Source organism: Macrobrachium nipponense, chromosome 8 (assembly GCF_015104395.2).
Source record: "Macrobrachium nipponense isolate FS-2020 chromosome 8, ASM1510439v2, whole genome shotgun sequence".
Taxonomy (NCBI): domain Eukaryota; kingdom Metazoa; phylum Arthropoda; class Malacostraca; order Decapoda; family Palaemonidae; genus Macrobrachium; species Macrobrachium nipponense.
The window spans coordinates 44,819,676-44,844,192 of record NC_087203.1 but is presented as its reverse complement, the minus strand read 5'-3'; the positions used below and the strand labels follow the sequence as shown (position 1 = coordinate 44,844,192).

The 24,517-nt window shown below is 41.4% G+C and overlaps 2 protein-coding genes across 4 annotated transcripts in view; both read right to left on the bottom strand.

Moving 5' to 3' along the window:
* Positions 1-24,517, bottom strand: part of LOC135222732 (uncharacterized) — a 377,836-nt gene that overhangs the window by 315,302 nt on the left and 38,017 nt on the right. The window lies entirely within an intron of this gene.
* LOC135222730 (dynamin-binding protein-like) overlaps positions 1-24,517 on the bottom strand; it is a 70,318-nt gene that overhangs the window by 36,354 nt on the left and 9,447 nt on the right. For all 3 annotated transcript variants that reach the window (XM_064260943.1, XM_064260942.1, XM_064260944.1), the window contains exons 2-10: positions 23,079-23,167; positions 21,640-21,834; positions 21,308-21,478; positions 20,612-20,733; positions 19,914-20,050; positions 17,282-17,415; positions 16,632-16,859; positions 13,980-14,141; positions 13,557-13,739 (exon numbers count right to left, since the gene is read on the bottom strand). In XM_064260943.1, coding sequence (XP_064117013.1) covers positions 13,557-13,739; positions 13,980-14,141; positions 16,632-16,859; positions 17,282-17,415; positions 19,914-20,050; positions 20,612-20,733; positions 21,308-21,478; positions 21,640-21,834; positions 23,079-23,167 — 1,421 coding nt within the window. The remainder of the gene's footprint in view (positions 1-13,556; positions 13,740-13,979; positions 14,142-16,631; positions 16,860-17,281; positions 17,416-19,913; positions 20,051-20,611; positions 20,734-21,307; positions 21,479-21,639; positions 21,835-23,078; positions 23,168-24,517) is intronic.

The following is a 24,517-nucleotide window of genomic DNA, read 5'->3' as shown; positions in this document are numbered from 1 at the left end:
TCTCTTCCACCTGTCTCCTGAGGGAGGCTGGGTGGGTACCATTAATCGTATAATATCTGCCAGGTAAGTATGTACAAAACTTTATTGTATCTTAACAATATCATTTTTGTACAAGTAACTTACCCAGCAGATATATACTTAGCTGATTGGCACCCTTGGTGGCGGGCAAGAGACAGCTAAAAACAAAATAATACTTAAACTAAATACATTAAAAAACAGGAAAAAAACAACCTATGTTCTTGGATAACATAATCCATAGTTCCTACCTTATTGGGCTGAAGACTTCATGACCACTGTCGATGAGTCTGCTTGCCTCAAGAGTTTCAACGAGGAATGAACCTATGGTTGAATAAAACTCTTTGGAGCGTGTCAATGGGGGCTAGCCCGCTTACGCGACAGAGCCTATACTGGATCGTACCAATGGGGGCTGACCCACTACATGGTAGAGCCTTGACCTTTTGTCATATCAATGGAGACTCGCCCTCTTACATGACAGAGTTAAGGTTATTAAACAAAATCACAAAGAAGCAACTGAAGCCAATCCCGATCAACCTGGACCATGTTAGTCTTGTTACAATCTATGAATTGTAAGAGGGTCCCTATTCCCTCTGACAATTAACCAATAAAAACAACCACCAATAAACAGTAATTTAAGCCTTAAACTAAATAGGAAGGATTAGCCTCAGCCCCTTCTCCCAGCACTGAATTCGCCGAAACTACGCTCCCAGAGCAAAGCACTTTTCGTACGAAATTTTAACATCTCTTAGGTATTCGAGGCGAACACCGAATACATCTCCAAAATGTCGACTCTATAAGAGCCTGAAGCGGACCATGTTTTGTGAAATGCCAGAGACGTCGCTATGGCTCTTCACTTCATGAGCTCTCACTCTGAGAACCTTGAAATGCTCTTCTTCGCATTAAGGTGAGCTTCCCTTATTACATCTTTTATGAAAGAATGTAAGGGGCGTTCTTAGAAATCGCTCTTTTCGGATCTCTTACAGAGCACCAAAGACTTTCTTCTGTACCTTTCAGCAACTTCTTCTTCTCCAGGTAGAAACTTGAGTGCCCTGACTGGACACAAAGTCCTTTCTAGTTCTCTCCCTGTTAATGAAGATATTCCTTTTATCTCAAAGCTTCTTGGCCAAGGCTTTGAGGGATTTTCATTTTTCGCTAGAAAAATGGTTGAAAGGAGCAAATCGCTGAATCTTTCTTAAAACCCACTTTACCTTCCAAAGCTTGCAACTCGCTCACTCTCTTGGCTGTTGCTAACGCAAAAAGGAATAGACTTCTTGTTAAGTCCCTAAACGAAGCTGCGTGAGACGGTACAAATTTTTCCGACATTAGGAACTGAGGACCACATCCAAGTTCCAGCTAGGCTTCTTGATTACCTGTTCTTTCGTGGTCTCAAAAGACCTTATAAGGTCATGAAGATCTTTATTGTTTGTTAGATCTATTCCTCTATGTCGAAAAAACTGAGGCCAGCATACTTCTGTAACCCTTCACTGTTGAAAACTGCCAGGTTACAGTCTTTTCTCAAATATAGGAGAAAATTTGCGATTTCAGTTACAGAGGTACTGGAGGAGGATATTTCCTTTTCCTTACACCATCTTCTAAACAACTCCACTTCGACTGATATACTTTAGAAGTGGAGACTCTTCTGGCTCTTGCAATAGCCTTCGCCACTTCTCGTGAAAAGCCCCTTGCTCTGACAAGTCCTTCGACAGTCTGAAGGCGGTCAGACTTAGAGCGGGGAGGTTTTTGTGAAACCTGTCGAAGTGGGGTTGTTTGAGAAGATCGTTCCTTAGTGGAAGCGATCTTGGAAAATCCACTAACCATTCCAGCACCTCTGTGAACCAATCGAGAGCCGGACCAAAAGGGAGCGATGAGGGTCATTCTTGTTCCTTCCGAGCAAGCGAACTTCCTCAATACTTCTCCTACTATCTTGAAAGGAGGGAAGGCGTAAGCGTCCAAGCCCGTCCAATCTAGCAGAAAGCTGTCTACTGCTACTGCTTGAGGATCCGAGATCGGGGAGCAAATAGGTTTCTAATCTGTGATTCTTGTTGGCGCGAACAGGTCTATATTGGGCCTTCCCCACAGATGCCAAAGTTGTTGGCAAATCTGAGGATTGAGAGTCCATTCCGTGGGTAGGACTTGTTCTTTTCTGCTTAACAGATCTGTCCCGACATTTTTCTCTCCCTGCACAAACCTTGTGAGGAGAGAGATCTTCCTTTCCTGTGCCCAAATCAGCAGATCCTTTGCTGATTCGTACAGGGAAAAGGAATGCGTTCCCCCCTTGCTTCTTTATATAAGCGAGGGCTGTTGTGTTGTCCGAGGTGAATCTGAATCCCCAACCCCAGACCTGAGACCTGTTCCTCGAAATGAACCAAAGCTAGATGAATGGCTGTTAGCTCTTTCTTGTTTATGTGCCAGGACACTTGTTCTCCTTCCCAAATGCCTGACACCTCTTGCGAACCTAGGGTCGCTCCCCACCCTGAATCTGAGGCGTCTGCAAACAACGCTAGGCGAGGGTTCTGGAAGCGAAGGGAGATTCCTTTGCTTAGTTTCTGTGGATCTAACCACCAAAGGATATTCTCCTTGATCCATTTCGAGATTGGAAAAGTCTCTCCCAGATTGTTGGACTTCCAATCCCACTTCTCCTTCAGATAAATTGAAGGGGTCGTAGGTGAAGTCTTCCTAAGGAAACGAACTGTTCCATCGAGGAGAGGGTCCCCAGCAAGCTCATCCATTCCCTCGCGGAACAATGTTCTTTCCTTAAGAAGACTGACACCTTTTCTAGAAGCGTTCTCTCCTTTCCGCGAAGGATACGCTAGAAAATCCCGAGAATCCATCTGAATCCCCAGATAGACAATACTTTTTGCTGGGGAGTCAGCATGGATTTCTCGTGATTTACTAAAAGTCCTAAGGACTTTGTCAACTTTAGAGTAACTAAAAGGTCCTCCAGACATTTTTTCTCCGATTGGGCTCTTATTAGCCAATCGTCCAGATATAACGAGATCCTGATCCCTTCCAGATGTAGCCAATAAGCTACATTCTTCATGATGTCCGTAAAGACTTGAGGGGCAGTCGAAAGTCCGAAGCACATCGCTCGGAACTGGAACACTTTCCCTTTACCTTGGAACATGAACCTCAGGATAATTCCTTTGCTGCCCGGATGAACTTGGCACATGGAAATACGCATCCTGAAGGTCCAGGGACACCATCAGTCCCCTGGACGAAGAGCAGATAGAACAGAGGAAGACGTCTCCATGAAAATTTCTTCTTCAAGACAAAGAAATTCAGGGCACTGACGTCTAGAACTGGTCTCCATCCCCCCGATGCTTTCGGTACCAGGAATAGCCGATTGTAGAATCCTGGAGACTGGAGATCTTGAACCAGTTCTACGGCTTCCTTGGAAATCATCTGTTCCACTGCTTGCAACATAGCAAGCTTTCGGACCGGATCCGAGTATCTTGCGGTCAACTCCCTTGGAGTTGTCGTCAAGGGAGGATTTTCCTTGAAGGGGATCAAGTATCCTTTTTTCAGGATAGAGAGGGACCAGGAGTCCGCTCCCTTCTGCGCCCAGACTTTGGCAAAGTGGAGTAGCCTGGCGCCTACTTTCGTCTGGAGGACTTGCTGTTCATCTAGACTTCCCGAAGGACCTTCTAGATGGTCTACTCTTTCTCTCTGGTCTTCTACCTCTAAGAGGGGCTCTAGAAGAGGAGGGCCCCTCGAAAGGGCTGAACAAAAGAGGGTCTCTCTTTCTTCTCTATAGGCACTGCCGGCCTAAACTTCTTGGCTGAGTGCGTGAGGAGATCTTGAGTTGCCTTCTCCGTAAGAGATTTCGAAACCTCTCTAACCGTCTCTTGTGGAAAAAGGTGCGGGGATAAAGGAGCAAAAAGAAGAGATGTCCTTTGCAAGGTGATACTGCTCTTGCTAAGAAAGAGCTAAAGACAGATCTCTTCTTCAATACTCCCGTTCCAAAAAGAGAGGCAACTTCCACAGAACCGTCCATGACCGCTCTGTCCAGGCAAGCCAGGACGCTCGAAAGTTCCTCCATGGAAACAAAGTCCGTGTCCTGAGCTCTCTTCGCTAATGCTCCTAAAGCCCAGTCCATAAAGTTGAAGACTTCTAGGGTTTTAAAGAGGCCCTTTAGAAGGTGGTCCAGCTCACACATGCCCCAACCAAGGTCCGCCTTAGCAGACAGCAACGACTTCCTCCTAGCAGAGTCCACTAAGGAAGCAAAATCCGCATCCGCGGAAGAAGGCAGACTAACCCCATCGGCTCTTTGGTCTCGTACCACCTTCCTGGTTTGCCTGTTAACTTGGAAGGAGGGCAGGAAAAAACTGTCTTGGCCCGCTTCCCTTCTGGAAGTCAACCACTCTGAAAAAGTTTTTAAAGCCTTTTTCATACAAAGAGCGGGGCGCATCTTAACGAAGGAAGACGATTTGAGAGCTTTAGTGCTGGACATCAACGATCCTGGTGAAGGAGGGTCCGCAGGATGAAGGGAGTCTCCGAACTCCTTTAGCAGCAAAAGAGAAAGTCTCTTGTAGTCTGAAACTGCTACATCTACAGGCTCCTTCGTCTTCCGATACCTTGGTCCAACTGATCTAAACAGAAGGGGGATCGTTTTGGAGTGATCTGGCTCTTCCCGGGAGAAGAACTCCTTTCCCGAGAAGGGGAGCGCGGAACATTAGCACTCCTATACGGAAGAGTGAGGTTCCTGTCTGTCGGCAAACACTCTTGTGCCTACTAGACTCTTGTTGTCTAGGTTCGTCGGGTTCGTTGGCGCTTGCTAGGCTCCTGGCGTCCTGATTCAGGGCGCTTGAAAGATCCCCGCGTCCTGATTCCTGACGCTTAACAGGCTCTTGGCACCCTAACACTTGACGCCTAACGTACTCTGGCGTCCTGTTTTCTGGCGTCCTAACTCCTGGCGCCCTGACTCCTGACGCCCTGACTCCTGGCGCCCTGACTCCTGGCGCCCTGACTCCTGGCGCCCTGACTCATGGCGTCCTGGCTCATAGCGTCCTGATTCCTGCCTTCTAGCCGAATCCTGACGTCCTGAATCCTGCGTTCTAAGAGGCTCTTGACGCCCTTTCTTGCGTCTTGCTGCCTCTCTGCGCCTGTCTGGCTCCTGGTCCTGAAGATCCAAGGGATCCTGATACCTAAATCGGTTTTCCGGTTCCTTGCACCTAAACCGATCGAGACTTCTGCTCGATTCGCTGTGTCTAAGAGGGCGCTTCGGGGAAGACAGCCTATAGGGCGAAAGGGCTCTTCTCTCAGGAGAACAACTCCTATCCGACGAGTCTCTCGACGAAGGCGATAAACGCCCTGGAGATCGTGAGAGTTCTTTCCTATACGAAGAAGGACGCTTAGCGGAACTCTTAACAGGGAGCGAGACATCCTTCCTCCTTGTAGAGTCCTTAGCAAAAGAGCCTACGAGCGAAGCTAACTGCTCTTGCAGATTAACCAAAAACATCTTGGTCGGATCCTGAAGAGCAGGCTCTTCTTGTCTAGTCTTCTTAGGTCCCGAAGGCCAATCCTCGGGAAAACGCTCTGGGCTGGAGTCAGCCGCGTCTCCTTTAGGCGCCTTCCAGGCTCTCTTCAAAGGGCGCGAACGGGAGGCCGAACTCCATCCTTGTTTAGGAGAGGAAGAGTCTGAGGCCGAAAAACACTCCTTTAGGACGCCTTTTCTGCGGCAATCCGAGGCAGCCTGGGACTTAACAACAGGATCTGCCGAAGGGACGCCTGACCGTTGGGGATGTTCTGCATCCTCCCTGCGGCTTTCGACATTCCTCCTCCCCTGGTCCTGGGAGTTTGGAAGAGGTCTAGGCCTAGGAGCAATGAGGAACCGGTCAGACGCCCCCTCCACTGCACTGGGGACACTGCACAAGTCACTATCACCACTCTTACCTTGGTTTAGAGCTCGTAGCTGAGCTTGAAGTTTCTTAATTGAAGCTTTTACATTTTCCCTCTCTGACGAAGAATCTTTGGATTCAGAACAGGGAGAAGCAGCTGAGGCTAAGGGAAAATTGTTAGATGGAGAGTTAATTTCTTGTTCTAAGGAGCAAGATCTTACTAGATGACCTAGCTGAAGCCTTCTCACTCTATCTCTCTCAAGCTTCCTAACATATGATGATAATTCCTTCCATTCAAGCTCCGTAAGGTTCTCGCATTCCACACAGGTGTTAATAAAAGAACATTCATTCTCCCTGCATTTAGCGCAAATACTATGCGGATCCAAAATGCCGATTAAGGTAGCCTAACCTTTACAGTCTTCCCTACTGCAAACTCTAAACATAGGTGAAGCCTTAGCGTCAGACATCGTGAAAGAGTAGTCAAAACCAAAGTCGAAAAACAGTCCACAATAAGCGTATGCCAAGCCAGAGAAAAAACAGAATACGTCACCAAAAAAACCATCCAAATTCTCGGCAAACGAGTTGAAATCCAAGATGGAGGAACGAACAATAGGTGTTGTCCGTTCAACCGACAGAGAAATTATGGCTTAGAAAACGGGAATAGTTCCAGACCCCGCCACCCAGCGGCGGGAATGGTGGATCACCTGACCTACCTGTCGCGTGTGCCGCGAGTTTTGAAATTCTGTCGGGACGACCGAGTCTATAGCTAAGTATATATCTGCTGGGTAAGTTACTTGTACAAAACATAAATGTTTTAAACAAAAAATCAATCATTTACTTTTTTACTATAAACTTATCATTTACATTAACCCAGTCATGGTATTCAGAAAAATGATATTGTTAAGATACAATAAAGTTTTATACATACTTACCTGGCAGATATATACTTAGCTATAGACTCCGTCGTCCCGACAGAATTCAAAACTCGCGGCACACGCTACCGGTAGGTCAGGTGATCTACCATTCCCGCCGCTGGGTGGCAGAATCCCAACCATTCCCGTTTTCTGAGCCAGATTTTTCTCTTACACCTGTCTCCTGAGGGGAGGCTGGGTGGGCCCTTAATCGTATATATCTGCCAGGTAAGTATGTATAAAACTTTATTGTATCTTAACAATATCATTAGTCTGCCTGCCTCAAGAGCTTCAGTGAGGTAAACCACCTATGACCGAACAGCCATTCTGGATCATGTCAATGGGGGCTAGCCCGCTTACGCGACAGAACCTGCATGGATCGTACCAATGGGGCTTACCCGCTTACATGGCAGAGCCTGACCTGTATCTTATCAATGGGGGCTAGCCCTCTTACATGACAGAGCTTATTTGCTTTACATAATGCATAACGAGGAGACCAAAAGTAATCCCAACCACCTGACCTTCCTAACCATGTTAAATCTAAGAACTGAAAAGGGTTCTTCCTATACCCTCTTTCAGTCAACCATAAAAACCAAACACCATAATGTTAAATTTACATAACCTAACTAATTAGGATTAACCTCAGCTCCTCCTCCCAGCACTAAATCCGCGGAGACAATATGCTCCCAGTGAAAAGCACTTCTCATAAGTAACTCTCACATCCTTTAGATAGTGAGAGGCGAACACTGAGTTACACTTCCAATACGTGGATTCAATTAGATTTTGAAGGGACCACGTTTTATGAAAAGCCATTGAGGTTGCTATGGCCCTCACTTCGTGTGCTTTCACCCTGAGGAGTTTAAATTGTTCTTCACCACATTTAAGATGCGCTTCCTTAATAACGTCTTTTAATGAAAAACGTAAGGGCGTTTTTGATATTGGTCTTGTAGGATCCTTGACCGAACACCAAAGACTTTCCTGCGTACCTCCAAAAGAGACTTTCTTTGTAAATAAAATTTTAGCGCTCTTACTGGACAAAGGGTCTTCTCCTTTTCTTCCCCCGTAAGAGAAGAGAGTGCCTTCACTTCGAAGCTTCTAGGCCACGGTTTTGATGGGTTTTCGTTCTTGGCTAAGAAGAGAGGCTTAAAAGAGCAAATTGCAGCCTCCTTCTTAAACCCCACTCTGCCCTCTAACGCTTGAAGTTCACTCACCCTTTTTGCCGTGGCTAAGGCGAACAGGAATAGAGATTTCCTCGTCCAATCCCTAAACGAAGAATTATTGGAAGGTACGAATCTTTCAGACATCAAATAATGCAGCACTATATCCAAGTTCCAACTGGGATTTTTATTATTCTGACTTTTTGAGGTCTCGAAAGACCTAATAAGGTCATGTAGATCCTTATTGTCCGACACCTCCAGACCCCTATGTCCTAAACACCGAGGCCAGCATACTTCTATACCCCTTGATCGTAGATACCGCTAGGCCACACTTTCTTCTAAGGTAAAGAAGAAAATTTGCAATGTCGGTTATAGAGGTACTGGAAGAGGATAGCCCATGCGTCCTGCACCATCTTCTAAACACTTACACTTCGACTGGTACACCCGTAATGTGAATGGTCTCCTGGCTCTTGCGATTGCTTTTGAAGCTTCGCGAGAAAACCCCCTCGCTCTAACGAGTCCTTCGATAGTCTGAAGGCAGTCAGACTTAGAGCGGGGAGGTTTTTGTGATACCTGTCGAAGTGGGGTTGTTTGAGAAGATCGCTCCTTAGTGGGAGCGATCTGGGAAGATCCACTATCCACTCCAGCAACTCTGTCACCCAATCTAGGGCTGGCCAAAAGGGAGCGATCAAAGTTAATTTCGTTCCCTCTGAGGAGGCAAACTTTCTTATTACTTCCCCTACCAGTTTGAAGGGGGGAAAAGCGTACCCGTCTATTCCCTTCCAATCCATGAGGAGACCGTCTATCGCTATTGCTCTTGGATCCGCGATGGGGGAGCAATAATTCTCCAACCTCTTGTTCCAGTTGGTTGCGAACAAGTCTACGTTCGGCCTTCCCCATAACCCCCATAACTGATCGCACACTTGAGGGTGGAGAGTCCATTCGGTGGGGAGCACTTGGTCTCTTCTGCTTAGCAGATCCGCTCGAACATTTCTCTCTCCCTGAATAAATCTCGTTAGAAGATAGATCTGCTTCTCTTGCGCCCAAAGCAACAACTCCCTCGCTGTCTCGTAAAGGGAGAATGAATGAGTTCCCCCTTGCTTCCTGATATATGCTAGGGCTGTCGTGTTGTCTCTGAATTGACCTGAATGATCGATCCTAAACATCTGTTCTTGAAAGTGCAAGAGAGCTAGGTGAATGGCTTTCAGTTCCTTTTTGTTTATGTGCCAGGACACCTGAGCTCCTTCCCAGGTTCCCGCACTTCTTGCGAATCCAACGTTGCTCCCCACCCTACGTCCGATGCGTCTGCAAACAACGCTCGGAGAGGGCTCTTTATGTGCAAGGATATTCCTTGACCGAGTTTCTTCGGGTCTAACCACCACCGAAGATCTTGTTTGACCTTGTCCGTTATCCTGAATGACTCTTCGAGGTCCTGGGAACTTTGATCCCAGTTCTCCTTCAGATAATACTGAAGGGGTCTTAGGTGCAGTCTCCCTAGGGAAACGAACTGCTCCAACGAGGAAATGGTTCCCAGCAAACTCATCCACTCCCTCGCGGAACAATGTTCTTTCCTAGAAATCCTGACACCTTTGTAAGCAGCGCTCTATTCTCTCTGTTGACGGAGACGCTAGAAAACCCCGAGAATCCATCCGAATCCCCAGATAAACTGTTCTGCTGGGGATCCAGCTGGGACTTCTCGAGGTTGACTAGGAGTCCCAATGACTGCGTCATCTTTAATGTTACCGAAAGGTCCTCCAGACACTGTTGCTTCGACTTTGCTCGTATTAGCCAGTCGTCCAAATACATCGAGATTCTGATCCCCTCTAAATGTAGCCAATGAGCCACATTCCTTAGGATACCCGTGAAGACTTGCGGGGCCGTCGAAAGTCCGAAGCAAAGCGCTCGAAATTGAAACACTCTTCCCTGTGACATGAATCTTAGGTATTTCCTTGATGCCGGATGAATTGGCACATGGAAATATGCATCTTGAAGGTCCAGGGATACCATCCAGTCCCCTGGACGAAGAGCAGAAAGTACAGAGGAAGAGGTCTCCATCGAGAACTTCTTCTTGATCACAAAGACGTTCAGCGCACTTACGTCCAAAACCGGCCTCCACCCGCCCGAGGCTTTTGGTACCAGGAATAGACGGTTGTAGAAACCTGGTGAATGGAGATCTTGAACCGGTTCTATTGCCCTTTTCTGCAACATAAGTTCTACTGCTTGCAGGAGAGCTTGACTCTTGACAGGATCGTTGTATCTCGCTGTTAACTCCCTTGGAGTTCTTGTTAAGGGAGGATATTCCCTGAAGGGGATGAGGTATCCTCTCTCGAGGATCGAGAGGGTCCAGCTGTCCGCCCCTCTCTTCGCCCAGACTCTGGCAAAGTTCGACAGTCTGGCGTCCTACCGCTATCTGGAGGACTTCTTCTTCATTTTGCCTTCCCCGCAGGTCTCCTGGAAGGTCTTCCTCTGGTATCCGGTCTTCTACCTCTAAAAGGGGTTCTTGAGGAGGAAGAGGCTCCTCGAAAGGGCTGCTGAAGAGGTGCTTTATCCTTCTTTTGAAAAGGAACCGCAGGCTTGAACCTCTTTGCTGACTGTGTCAGTAAATCCTGTGTGGCTTTTCCAGCTAATGATTTTGCTACATCCCTCACCGTGTCCTGTGGGAAAAGGTGGTTCGAAAGTGGCGAATATAGCAAGGCCGACCTCTGATAGAGGAGATACTGACTTGGACAGGAAAGACCCATACACTGCTCTCTTTTTCAAAACTCCCGATCCAAAAAGAGCAGCCACTTCCACCGAAACCGTCCATCACCGCTCTGTCCAGACACGATAACACACTCGATAATTCTTCCATCGTGACAAATTCGGGATCTTGGGCTCTCTTCGCAAGGGCTCCCAAAGCCCAGTCCATAAAATTGAATACTTCGAGCGTCCTAAAGAGTCCCTTTAGTAGATGGTCCAGTTCACACATCCCCCAAGTAGCTTTTGCTGATAGTAGAGCGCGCCTCCTTGAAGAATCTACTAAGGAAGCGTAATCTGCGTCTGCCGATGAAGGCAGTCCTAAGCCATAGGTTCCTGTGTATCGTACCATCTTCCAGGTTTACCCGTCAACTTTGAAGGAGGGCATGAAAAAACAGTCTTGCCCGCCTCTCTTTTATTCTTAAGCCATTCTCCAAATCCTTTGAACGCTTTTTTCATACTAAGGGCTGGACGCATTTTTACAAATGAGGATGCTTTTGGAGACTTCGTGCTCGATAGCAAAGATCCTGGAGAGGGCGGATCCGCTTGGTTGAAGCTTATCTCCGAACTCCTGCAACAACAACAAGGACAATCTCTTATAATCAGAGACTACTACATCCACAGGTAATTCTTCATCCGAGACTTCTTCTAAGTCTCCGGCTGTCGGGGATCCTTTCGGAGAGAAGAGCGGTTCTTAGTTGTCGAGGGACTTCTGTCAAATGAAGAAGAATGTCGTCCGTGTGACAAATCCTTGCTACTACAAGGCGCAATAGAGTTCTTAAACGCACGAGATCTTCTCTCAGGCACCTGTTTCCTACCAGGTGAAGGGCTCCTACTCTCCGAAGAACTCATAAAGTGCGAAGGGGTCTTACTCTGACCTAAGCTCGTACAAGGAGCCTGGCGCCTACTCGACTCCTGACGCCTGCTCGACTCCTGGCGTCTGTTAGACTCCTGGTCGCCTACCCGACTCCTGACGCCTGCTCGACTCCTGAAGCTGCTTGATTCCTGGCGCCTGCTTGACTCCTGGCGCTTGTCGTGACTCCTTGTAGGCTCTTGACGCCTCTCACAAGACTCCTGGCGTCTGTTAGGCTCTATACGCCTGTAATATTCTTGGCGCCTACTAGGCTCTGTCAACTCTATGTTTCTAACAAGCTCCTGCTTCTTAGGCTCTTGACGCCTATCCTGATCCTCAGAAGAGGAGTCCGACTCCTGACTTCTCCTAAGAGACGTAGCTGACCGCTTGCTCTGCGAGCGGCTACCGCTGGGAATAACTTTCTTCCTATAGATAGGAGAGGACGTTTTAAAGGGAGAACGAGAAGTCTCTCCGGAGACGAGCGCCTGCTAGAGTGAGAAACTTCTCTCCTACCAGGAGAAGAAAATTTTGATCTCTTCACTGGAAGGGAGGAGTCTTTCCTTCGAGACGAATCCTTATGTAGAGCGCCTACCAAGGAGGATATTTGCTCCTGTAGATTAAGCAGGAAAAGCTTTGTCGGATCTTGAGGCGGCTGGAGACGGTCTTCTCTCGCTCTTGCTAGTCGAAGGAAATCCTCTGGAAATCGCTCTGGGCTTGAATCAAAAGCGTCTCCTTTCGGCGCTACCCACGATCTCTTCAGAGGACGAGACTTCGAAGCAGAGCTCCATCCACGCCTGGACGAGGAGGAGTCAGACGCAGAAAAACACTCTTCCAGGATGCCTTTTCTACGGCTATCCAAGGCAGCCTGGGTCGTTACTTCAGGGTCTGCCGAAGGGGACGCCTGATCGTTGGGGATGCTCCACATCCTCCCTGCGGCTTTTGACATTCCTCCTCCCCTGGTCCTGGAGTTTGGAAGCGGTCTAGGCCTAGGAGCAATGCGGAGCCGATCAGACGCCCCCTCCACTGCACTGGGGTCACTGTATTCACTGACACTCTTACCTTGTGTTTCCATAGCTTTAAGCTGCTCCTGAAGCTCCCTGATCGAGGATCTCATTTTTTCCATTTCTGAAAATGAATCCTTAGATTCAACACAGGGAGAAGGGGCTGAGGTATGGGGAGAAACATCATCTAGTTTGTTAATTTCTGATTCAGGCTCAAAAGAACAAGATCTACTCGAGCTTCTAGCTGACGCTTTCCTAGCTCTATCCTTCTCTCTTTTCTTAATATAAGAAGCTAAATCCTTCCATCCTTGCTCCGAAAGCCCTTCACATTCAGCACAAGTTCTATCAAACGCACATTCAGACCCTCTACATTTATACAAAGCGTATGAGGATCTACCTCTGCTTTAAACAACCTAGTTCTGCATTCTTCCCTTGCACAAACCCTAAACTTAGGTGTTACTTTAACTTCAGCCATCTTAATAGAAAAAACCAAATCCAAGTCCTAATCCAGTCCAAAATAAGCGTATGCCAATCCGAGAATAAACAAGAGTACTTCACCAAATGAGTCCAACCAATTCTCGGCAAATGAGCAGAATTCCAATCAGGAGAGACCAAACAACAGTTGTTGCCGGCCTCAGCGACAGAGAAAATCTGGCTCAGAAAACGGGAATGGTTGGGATTCCGCCACCCAGCGGCGGGAATGGTAGATCACCTGACCTACCGGTAGCGTGTGCCGCGAGTTTTGAATTCTGTCGGGACGACGGAGTCTATAGCTAAGTATATATCTGCCTGGTAAGTCGCATGTATAAAAAAGTAAAACTCTATTCTCTGTTTAAAATATGATGATCATTTGCTTGACTGGACAGCCCCTGTGAATACAAGGGGGTCTACTGTATACTATAAATAATCCTTGCATTATTTTTATTTCCTATAAAAATTCCAAATTTAGAAACATAATTATGATATATTACATATATCTACTGAGATTTTCACTTTACATCAAATGCAAAACTGATAAAAGTACACACTATGTTATCTATTACCTGAGTTAACTGCAAATAAAGCTTTGCAAGATGCCCCTGTAAGTACATGTGAGCACTGATTAGGGATTGGGTACACAATGTCAAAACTGCAACACAATGATCAATAAACACTGGCAGCTCAGCCACCAACTGCTTAGTAAGAGCTTCATAATTACTTCGAATTCCAGCAGACTCTTCAATTACCTGAAATAAAAGTTTATGTATGAAAACATCTTAACATATATGGTCAGTATAATAAAAATTAAAGACTATACATGGCTAACCAAATGCTGCTGACATGAAACATGACTAAAAAGTCTAAAGAGAGTGATTACCTTATCAAAGGCTAATCAGGAAATGATGCAGCTGGCACCAAATTTTACACAGATGGAAATAGTGACAGTAACTCAAATATCAGTTTTGTGATTGAAAAAATCACCTTACCATAGCAATTCTGGAAGGTTCCAGAGCTGCCTGAAGCTTAAGCTGCGCCATATCATAATCAACCATTATGTTTCTTGTTTTCTGTATAATATTTGATGGCCCTTCACAAAGAATTAAGATTTGACGAGCAGGATGCAATACCCTTAGTTGTACTTCATTGTCCTGTTAATAGAAGTGCAAGCCAGTTAGTCCTCTAAGTTTAAGGCGCTTGCCAAAATTTGCCCTGTATTTCCCATTACCCCTTTCAAATTCCCAGACTGACAATACTGTGCTAAAAGGCATTGCTGATTCTAGAAAACTGGTTAACATCATCACCAAAACCTACAAAATGATACTGTTTTTTTTAATAAAGATTCCTACACCAGTCAACAGCTATTGTGATCTAGGGCTTCATGAAAAAAAATTTCATATACTAACTGTATGATCACAACTTTGTCAATCATTTTGTTCCCACACTTACAATCTTCAAATTTCCCAAATGCACAATTATGGCTCCCAGACAAAATAGATCATTCACCTCTGCTTCCATTTAAAATTACTTAGCAATAAAGCATGGTAGAAAAAGCATTTGCAAGTAGGAAGTGCTCTTTGCTTACAGGCCTGTAAAACACTGAATCATTATGTGGACTTGGAGTTGGTGTCTGTGACAATAAGACCTGAAGCAATGTTTTAAGCAAGTCAACATATTTGCCTCAGGCATTGCCCCATACCTATCTGACCTTGTCACATAAGTCTCTAGTCTGTCACAAGTATGCATATAACAGCATATAAAGTGAGTTACTCATTGGAACCACTATCTCAGTGGAATAAGTTTCACCTGCAAGTGGAGATGCATTCGTTTTTATCTCCTACATGTTGCTAACAGTCCCTTATTCATTTTTTAATCTTCTTCCAGACACATGGTCTATCAGGATTATGAGTCCCTACACCTAACTTCTAGGTTAGCAGCTGCATTCTGTTTGCAATTCACCACTACAAACTTCTAGTCTTACTCTAGGGTCTTCTGCAGCTTAAAAATAAATCAGCAACTCACATAAGCCTTGGTCTCTTACTCATGTAATCCCCAAATGCTGTTCTATACTTACTTATGAATTTTGCAATCATGCTAGTAATCTCAACTTCACTACTTTCTGAATTTTACTTTTATTCATTCACTTCAGTCTCTTGCTACTAAACTGTGCTGCTATCAAGCACTTGCTACCAAACTACAACTTACTTGGTACAATTTTTACCTCTCATTTATGAACAAATCCTTTAGACAAAATTACAAGTCTAGAAATATCAATCATGAGTTTCAGTAAACAATTTTAAAATGTGGCTGAAACAATATCTGTTAATATATGGTAAAATATAAGTAAATGATATTTATGGTAAAAATAAAGGTGGGGTACTTAACTACACAAGCAACATTTGATTTAAACCTATAAAGTGAAAAGTACTACCCTTTCAAGAAAAAAATTCAAAACACTAAGAAAAGACTGTTACAAAATGAAGACACCCAAGATGAAGAGTAAATCTAGAATTGCTATAAAGACTGACACTTTTCTAAAAGGAAATTGTATCATGTACTATGGTTCCCACGGACTCCAGTCACATCAGTCTCGTGTCATTTCAGCTGAACCAGACCTCAAACTATGGTAATTCAACCTAACCCAGCATAACTCAACTTACTTTAATTCTATAGTGGCCAAAATGATTAGGGACCGGCATCACTTGCTCTCACACCCCACAGCTATACCCAATATTACTTTGACTATTCATCTGTTTGTCTTTAATTTTTTCTAATGCCACTGTTCAGTTTACCTTTTGAAGTGTATCATCAGGATAGATTGTCTGGTGGCAAGTTGCTATGGGCTTGGATTCCATTTGGATTACTCAAGAAGCTACACTGCCATCATTGCAAAACTAGTAACAGAATGGATAAGTATATTTGTGTGCTTTACTTAGTACCCAGGACTTTCTTCTTCTATCAAAACCAGTCATTTAGGCATTTTCAAAAAGTTTCTCAGAATAGTTCATCTACTGTGAACACAAGCTTACGCATAAATAAAAGTAAGCGGACTTTTAATAATTCTGAACTCATCACAATCTACTGGCCAACAGTTATACTTTATTGGTGACTTCAATTACTACATACTTTTGGTAATTTACTACCTTCCCAAGTAAGAATGCTCATGATTGTTTATCACCTTATTCTATGTATCTTATTCTATGTAATAGTACAGTGGACCCCCACCTATTCATGGTTCAGGATTCAAGACTTCACCGATTCGCAGATTTTTTTCTGTGGAATGAATTTTTCAGACAAAAATATTCAATAATTATTGAATTTTCATATTTTTGTGAGTAAATACATTTTTTATGATAAAACTTTTATAATACACAGTTATAGGCATTTTTAGAGGGGTGTCAAGTATTTATGGATTTTAGCTATTCATGGGGGCGTGTGGCCCCTGTCTCCCGCAAATCCTGGGGTTCGACTGTAATCATATATATTATATATATATATATATATATATAATATAGTATACATAAATACATATAAATATCAAAACTTCCAAAAGAAAATCAAACTGGTCATCACTACTAATCAGTACTAACTATGTTTAGAAAAACAATGAGGATGCATTAGGAAATCAAAAAGTTACTTACAAACAGCTGTAAAACTCTATTGCATGATTCCATAACAGCTGCTTTGACTTTAAGAACTTCTGCAGCTTCTGGAAATATGTCCCCTAACAATTCAGCAATGACAAGCTCTGAAGAATGTCTATTTCTCACTGCTTCCACCAAAGATGTTACGTTCCTCACCAAAATTTCTGTTGCTTTTTGGACATTGCGAAACTTGATTCCTAGTTCTTTCACTTCTGAATGCATTGTCTAAAAATAAGGTTAATGGTTATGAGAAAGTGTATGTTGGTAAGTTAAAACTATATGAGAGCCCCTTTCAACTTACTTCTTTGATATTCTGCTTTTCAAAATACAATGCTAGTCATGGAATTATTTTGAAGCTGAACACTTACTTTATTCAGTACAGTATTACAAAATGTAAACAAAATCAAAAGTTAAAATGATAAATTACTAGAGTTCTGAAGAAAAAAATTTTACAATAAGGTCATTTGATTTCACCAGAATCTAAATTATTGGATTTATATAATTTCAGCTAACATTATTGGAACTTCTTAGGATTAAGAAACTTATAATGCATAACTTTCAATGTAAAATAATTAAATTCAGCATTTTCATGCCTCTTTTTACAATATGTACTCTTACTTAGGGAGCAAAGCTATATAAACACACACCTTCACTTGATGAGGCATGCCAAACCTCTGAGATAGTTTTCTTGTCACCCGGGCAGACTTTCTAGCTATGGACTGTAGATTAATACGGCGCATCTTCCCATGAACAGAATGATCAACTTCACGATATTTATGCACTGAAAGTTATAGTGCATCTCTTAATTTCTGAGAATTGCAATATACACAGATAGGAAATTTTTACAAAATGAAAAAAGAATGACTACGAAAATATAGGCAACAATCTAGAGCTCCCTGCACGCTAAGATGCATGGTAACTACACAGTCAAATACCAATAATGTCGTCGAAGGAAAACTGATTGTTTCACCCCAAACTACCTATAATTAGCTTATTTTGTGATCTGAAATTGGCCTGGATATTACAATCCTGAAATTATGACAGATTGCAGCAGTCACCACTGTATGTATGTATGGACAGAGCATCAGGCCCCAAATAGCAACAGTAGCTGGTATCTCTGATATGCAGATATGTAATAAAAATATTTCAATAGGAGAAGTTTGGTTCTACTACTAAGTTAAGTCTCATAATACCTTAACTTCAGTCATTACAAAACTATTACCCTACTCCATCACAGTCCATTTCTTGCTTTTTGATAATCGGCGTGTATAAATTTTAATTCATAAAAAAAATATTTAGTACTACTAGTCTTTGGCTTTGGTCTCTTGCTTATCAGTGAGAAATCCTTTGATGTTATAATGTATTAGGATAATTCTATTTATGAAAAATGATATTGTTATGTAACAATAAAGTTTTGTACATACTGTACTTACCTGGCAGATATATACTTAGCTATGGACGACGGAGTCTATAGCTAAGTATATATCTGACAGGGAAGTTGAATGTACAAAAACTAAATTTTGTCTTAAAAAATAATTTGCAAATACAATCCATTAATAAAAAAATAGCTTTAAATTCTGCAGAACACATCAAAATGCATAAAGCAAAGAATCTTCAGCAAAATGTTGCCAGTTGGCATGCTTAGCCAAGTAACGAATACTTGCAGATACTCTACTAATATTCTTTCTTTTGTGTGCCATGGTAGTGATTATATTTACAGTCGACAACCCCGTATTCGCATTCTTGAGATTTATGGACTCACCTATTCGTAGATTTCTCTTTGGACCTTATCTGCCCATTAGTATTTGAGGGAAATTTGCCTATTCATATTATTTTTCATTAAGAAATATTCAGAAATTACTGTATTTCCCTGTCCTTTTCATGAATAAATGCACTTATTGTGATAAAACTATTATAATATTCAGTTATAAGTATTATTTGAGGGTTTTTCTTGCATCTGAACTCTCAAAATAGGCAGTTATAAGCATTTTAAGAAGGGTTCTAAGTATTTGCAGATTTTAGCCATTCGTGGGGAGGGAGGTGTCTGGGACGCATCCCCAATGAATACAGGGGTTTACTGTAGTGCTATACCACAGATAGATTTAAATTTCCACTTCTTTTATATTTCATTTTCAGCTTGTGTAAGACATACTACCAGTATTTAGTGATTTTTTTTTTTCTTTTCTTTTTTACTTTCAGCCTTCAACTGACACACTGCCCTATCATTGCTTGGAGTATCCTATTAAAGTTCTGTTTCATTTTTCTCTAAGTTTTTCCTCGGTTAATCTTGCAAATACTGTCATCCTAGTTTCTTTTCTCATTTCCTGTTCAAGTTTATGCCACTCCTGTGCTTTGTCCTAAGCCAGGTTCATTGTTTTCATAGTGATGTTTGCTTAGGCCATTCATATTTTGTGTACACCTTTCCACAGAATCACAGGTATCAGTCACCTTTGGTTCTCCTTGATTTCTGAGCCTAGTACGTATGTGATTTTGCATGTTTAATACAGTACAATGTATTTTGTTTTGGGGCAATAACCAGTATGCCTCTACATACATGCGTTGGTATGGATGATAAGACCAGCTTCATTTTCATGCTATCCTTGGAGGACACCATTTGCAGCACCCTTCTTATAGAAGTCAAGTCTGTTCTCCCAAATTGCTACAGTCATATTCTTTTGAATGCTTCTTTGTGTGTTCCTGGAAGCATTCTGCAAAGTTTAAGCCTATTTTATGACTGATGGGTTTGTATAAAACTAGCTTTGTTGTAAAAGCTTATACGAGTCTTAAAGGATCTGCATTAGCATTGAAGATGTCAAGACGAAGTTGAATGAACTGCATAAATGAAGCATAATTCACATAATTTGTTGCTATTTCAGATAATAAAAAAATGAGAGAGCTTAGTCACCTGAGCATAGCATCCCTAGGAGATGCTCACATATGAGTGTATGGGTTACCTAAGCGACCTCAAAAGCCAAGGCTGAACACTGGATTTTGTTAAAAGGAGGAAAAGGTAGTTCTAATTCCTAGGACAGTATATGTTGCACAAATGACAGTGAGCAGTAATGCTCAGTGAACCCACAATAGTAGTACGTACTGGGTTATAGTAGCACCACATCAGTTTCTGTGTACAATAGTATATGATTATAAAAATTACAAATATAAAAATGATCTTAATATAATATACAGAAATACTCATCTTTTTATAGGGATACTTTCCAAACTATAAATTTTTGCAAAGCCATGAAAAGAAAAGTACTACTATTTAGGATTACCACTGACCTAAATCCATAGCTCGTGTGTACTCATTTATATCTTTTGCAGCAACCAGAAATGATTTCTTGGCATCCTCTAATTCACTGAAGTCTTTATGGTTCTCTGGAGTTGCTTGGACTAATTCATACAGATATAAAGGATACCTGCGAATGAAAAACAAATATATGGATTTTAAAAAGTCAGTTTATTGGAGTAATAGTTTCTAGTTTTTTCTATCTCTGCTGAGAATTAATTGGCTTTCCACAAGTCTAATTTCAATTTTCTTTTGTTTCATTGACACAAACCAGTGCATAACTAAAGCCTATTCCACACTCACTTTCCCTGAAAACACCACCAAAAAGAGACCAGTAAGGAATTCATTTTTATGAAGCGCATTACTTCAACTGGACAACAACATTCTTACACAAAATCATTATTAACTTTTAACAAAAACTTTAACATGATATGGACATCAAGACAAGCAAAATCTGAAGCACCATTAGTAGTTAGTGAACTTGTTCAATTAACATTGAAAATGCTCCTCCTAAGACATTACTCAAACATACAAACATTATCTAGCAAGACTCTGGATCCTAGTTTTAAATACCATTGGAAAGCTTAAAACAAAAATACGATGGGTACAAAGTATATTCACAAAGATTTTTCAACTCAATTAGCAGCCAATTTGATACTTGTAAAGTCATTTCACTCTTCACAGCACTTACTTCAAAATCCTTTGGACTGGTTTGATAAGAACATAATTCAAGTCAAGTAAATGTTGTTTATGAAGCTTCAACTCCTCAGCAAGCAGTTTTAGGGCAACAGATGTGGTTTCCTCACTTTCATACTATAGAAAAAAAGGGAGGAACAGAATCTGGTTAGTTAACACTATTCCTATTTGATTTTCCAATTACAGTAATATTTGTCCTCTTAGAAATTAATTCTTCAATTAAGCAATATGAGTCTAAAAATTTGACTCGGTGGTCTAGTTAAACTTATTTTCTAATGATAAGAAAGTAATAATATAAGTACTATATATAGGATATAAATGAACATAGTCATTATACTTTTACTAGTAGCAGAAGCAGTACAGGTAGTGGCACTTCACCTAAATATCTATGGTTCAACTATCAATTGCAATTGTGCAGATCATCAAATGATAGAGACAAGATTAAAAGCATACCATTTTTCATTATTGTATTTAACATTACATTTTTCCTCATTTCTGACAAATTTCTTTATGTCTAACCTTTAGATTTAATTGTTTTCACACATAAGATGTGGAAAGATCTGTTTCAAAACAATTGTTAGTGATGGTCAAGACTGCTTTAGTTTATAAGCTATCAAGCATATCACGTGTCACTTGCCTTCCAAATACCCTAATTAATGTACGTCAAGCACTACAAAGACCGATACTGTACCTTTTTCAGCAAGGGCAATACATCCACATTGTATGAGGAGCAGTACACTTTATAAACTTCAGAAAGCTCATCAACAAACTGTAGAAAAATTTTCCCTATTACCATCTCCTCCTCTTTCTGATGGGCTACATCTTTTAGCTCCTGTAAAAATCTCCTAGCAACATCGATTACCTGGAGAAACCAAAAAACAAACAGTAAAAATAAACCACATTATTCAACAGGCCAACAAGTAATGTTTACTAGAAACATTTCTTGTGATAGAGAAAATCAGTGTTACATACTTAAACTAAGCATAGTGTACTCTCATTTTTCCTTATGCCAAAAGTACATACCTCAGCCATGTTGCCCAATAAGACCTTCATGTCAAGAACATTGTACTTGTCCCTTGCTGTATCACCAGTGGTCAATTCAGTAAGGAGCTCTAAGTCATGAACATACTCGAGCTCTGTCGCCACCAGTTCTCGAACTCTTTCTCCCCGATGACCTGGAAGATTTGTGGGAAGTTGTAACCCGCATTGAAAAGCATCCTGCAAAGTAAATAAACATACAACTATAGAACTCAAAAAGGCTACACAAAACTTTAACAAAGAAAATAATTCATTCTAACACTACAAGTGCTACCTTTAAATATACTGTACTGTATTCTAATTAATATTCTAATTAGCCAACAAGTACTATCAAATCTTTTTTAACACATTTCATAATGATGCAAATTAAATCCATGGCAAAAGTAAATAAATATACTAACAGCTAAAATGGCTACACCCAACTTTAGCCAAGAAAACAGCTAACCATAATACTCCAGGTGTTACATCTGTTAAATCTCCATGGTACTGTCTTTTAATTGTCCTACACACATCAATTTTTTTTCATTTTACCCTTTTTGGATTACAGAAATCAAATTTGTGGCAAAGAACACTTTTTTTCAATGAAAATTTAAGAAATCTGATAAAGTTAGCAAAAGCTGGTATGGTCACTGAAGCTTGGTAACAAAGCACTGTAGTTAACTAGCAGCAGGTGAGTGAAAGGGTTTGGGGTCTAATCTTATACCTGACCTCTGGCAACTATGAAAAATGCAGGTTGGTTAATGCAATTACAGTACGTATCTCTATATGCAGACTTACTCCTTAGTGGTAGTTTTGTCAAAAGAACATGACTGTTAGTGTTCTCCTGACCCAGAAATGTCAGATTCCTGGCCACATACATGAGCCCAAAATAGATTACTAATACTGTAATTACCTGTAAGATGACATGGCTGACAGAGCCCTGTACCACAGAGAATTGTTTGTAACCTTACTCAAGGAACTTTAGAAATATGGTTTCCACAATTATTTATTGCTCACTATGAATTTATTCTTTTGGTAGGGAGCTGCATATACTGTTATTCTGAAGTCAAATAACCGTACGTACCTCAACGATAGGAATTTTTGTTACGTAAATTACCTGCACTTGGCCAGGGCAATGTGTCTACATCTGTATGCTGCTGGAAAGATGAAAATTGATAAAGGAAAAGGGTTTACCATTCAACCAATCTTTCACCAACATAAAAGTTGCGCAAGATACTGCTTGGTTCTAACATGCATACTTTCTATTAAGATGCAGTGTTCTCCACACCAAAATAGGTCACATGCAATATAGGATTGAACAAACTGACAAAAGAAATGGATTTGCAGAGTCAACAAGCAAGATAGAGAGTAAGTTTTTATTTGGTTACAAGTGACTGACCTAATAAAAGACAATGACTATAACAAAAACTGAAGTTATTACTTACAGAGACACCACCTTCATCATCAAATTCATCAGATTCAAAGTCAGAAAAATCTGAATCTTCTGAGACTTCATCACAGCCAATTCCATCACCTTGAAAAAAAAAGGAAGGTTACAAAATAAAATACCACGAGAATAACAAATATATATAGTATAATACAGATTGCAAAATTTTCAAAACAAGAATTTCTTGGATATAAATGCATTACTTTTATATAAATCAGAACGAAGTCTGGTGTATTCATCGTATCTCAAAATAGTAACTATGCCCCTGTATGTCAATATCAAATGGTAACCCTCTTAAGTTATATTGTACTGTATACTGATATTAGTGTTAACTAAAGAATAAAACACTTGTGAACAGTAAAACAGTATGAAATAACCTTTTGGAAATTTTAGTACATACTACTAATTATGTGCTGCAGCTGGACATGCTATACTCACCACAGCCAGCTTTACAGTGAACATTTACATTACATACATTTATTTATTTAACTGCCAAAGGATGGTTAAACGATTTCAAATCATCATCATTTATTTTTTTTTCAAATTTACAGATCATTGTGTATGGTAATATGAGCTATTTAATGAACTTCTTATTAGACTGAACCAAACAGTACCAATCATTAAGTTACTGTATAAAAATTCATGCATTTTTTAAATCCCCATTTGTCGTCATAAAGTTTTGAAGTTCCTATTTGAAGTTCCTAACACCTTCAGTACTCACCAAGATCCTTGCCAAATTTTAGCTAAATACAGCAAACATGCAGTCTCCTCTTTTTCTAAGCTTTTCTCCACACCCTTCATAATCTCATCTCTTACATAATAGTTAGGTAATATTTATAGTCAGTGAAAACTGAAATTTTTCACTGCTGTACAGTATTTCTATAGAGGTAGTTAACAACTCACATTTTTCACTACCCAATTTTCAATTCCATGACAGCTTCTTGTATTTCAGTTGTGTATACACAGTCTGGAAAATCAGTACGTATGGTATAATCAATTACAAAGATAAAGTTAGGCAATTTTCAAGTTCACTAAGTAGTAATCCTTTTGGTGACAAAATGCCCAACTTGCAAAAAGCCATGTGCGAAAGACCTCAAGTGAAACACTAGAGATATCATTGATTAGGGATGTTAGAGAAGCAGTGCCATGGTGCATATTATACACGGATGACATTGTGTTGTGTTCAGAGGGGAGGGAGGAGTTGGAGGGGAGGTTGGAGAGGTGGAGAGCAGCACTTGAGGAGGGAGGAATGAGAATAAGCAGATCAAAAACCGAATATATGTGTTCCAGTATTACTGAGGACAGTGGAAGTAGCATAAGATTGGGTGGGGAAGAAATAAAGAAAGTACAGAAGTTCAAGTACTTAGGGTCCGTATTTGAGGATAGTGGAAGCATGGACCAAGAGGTGAGACACCGAATTCAGGCAGGATGGAATAA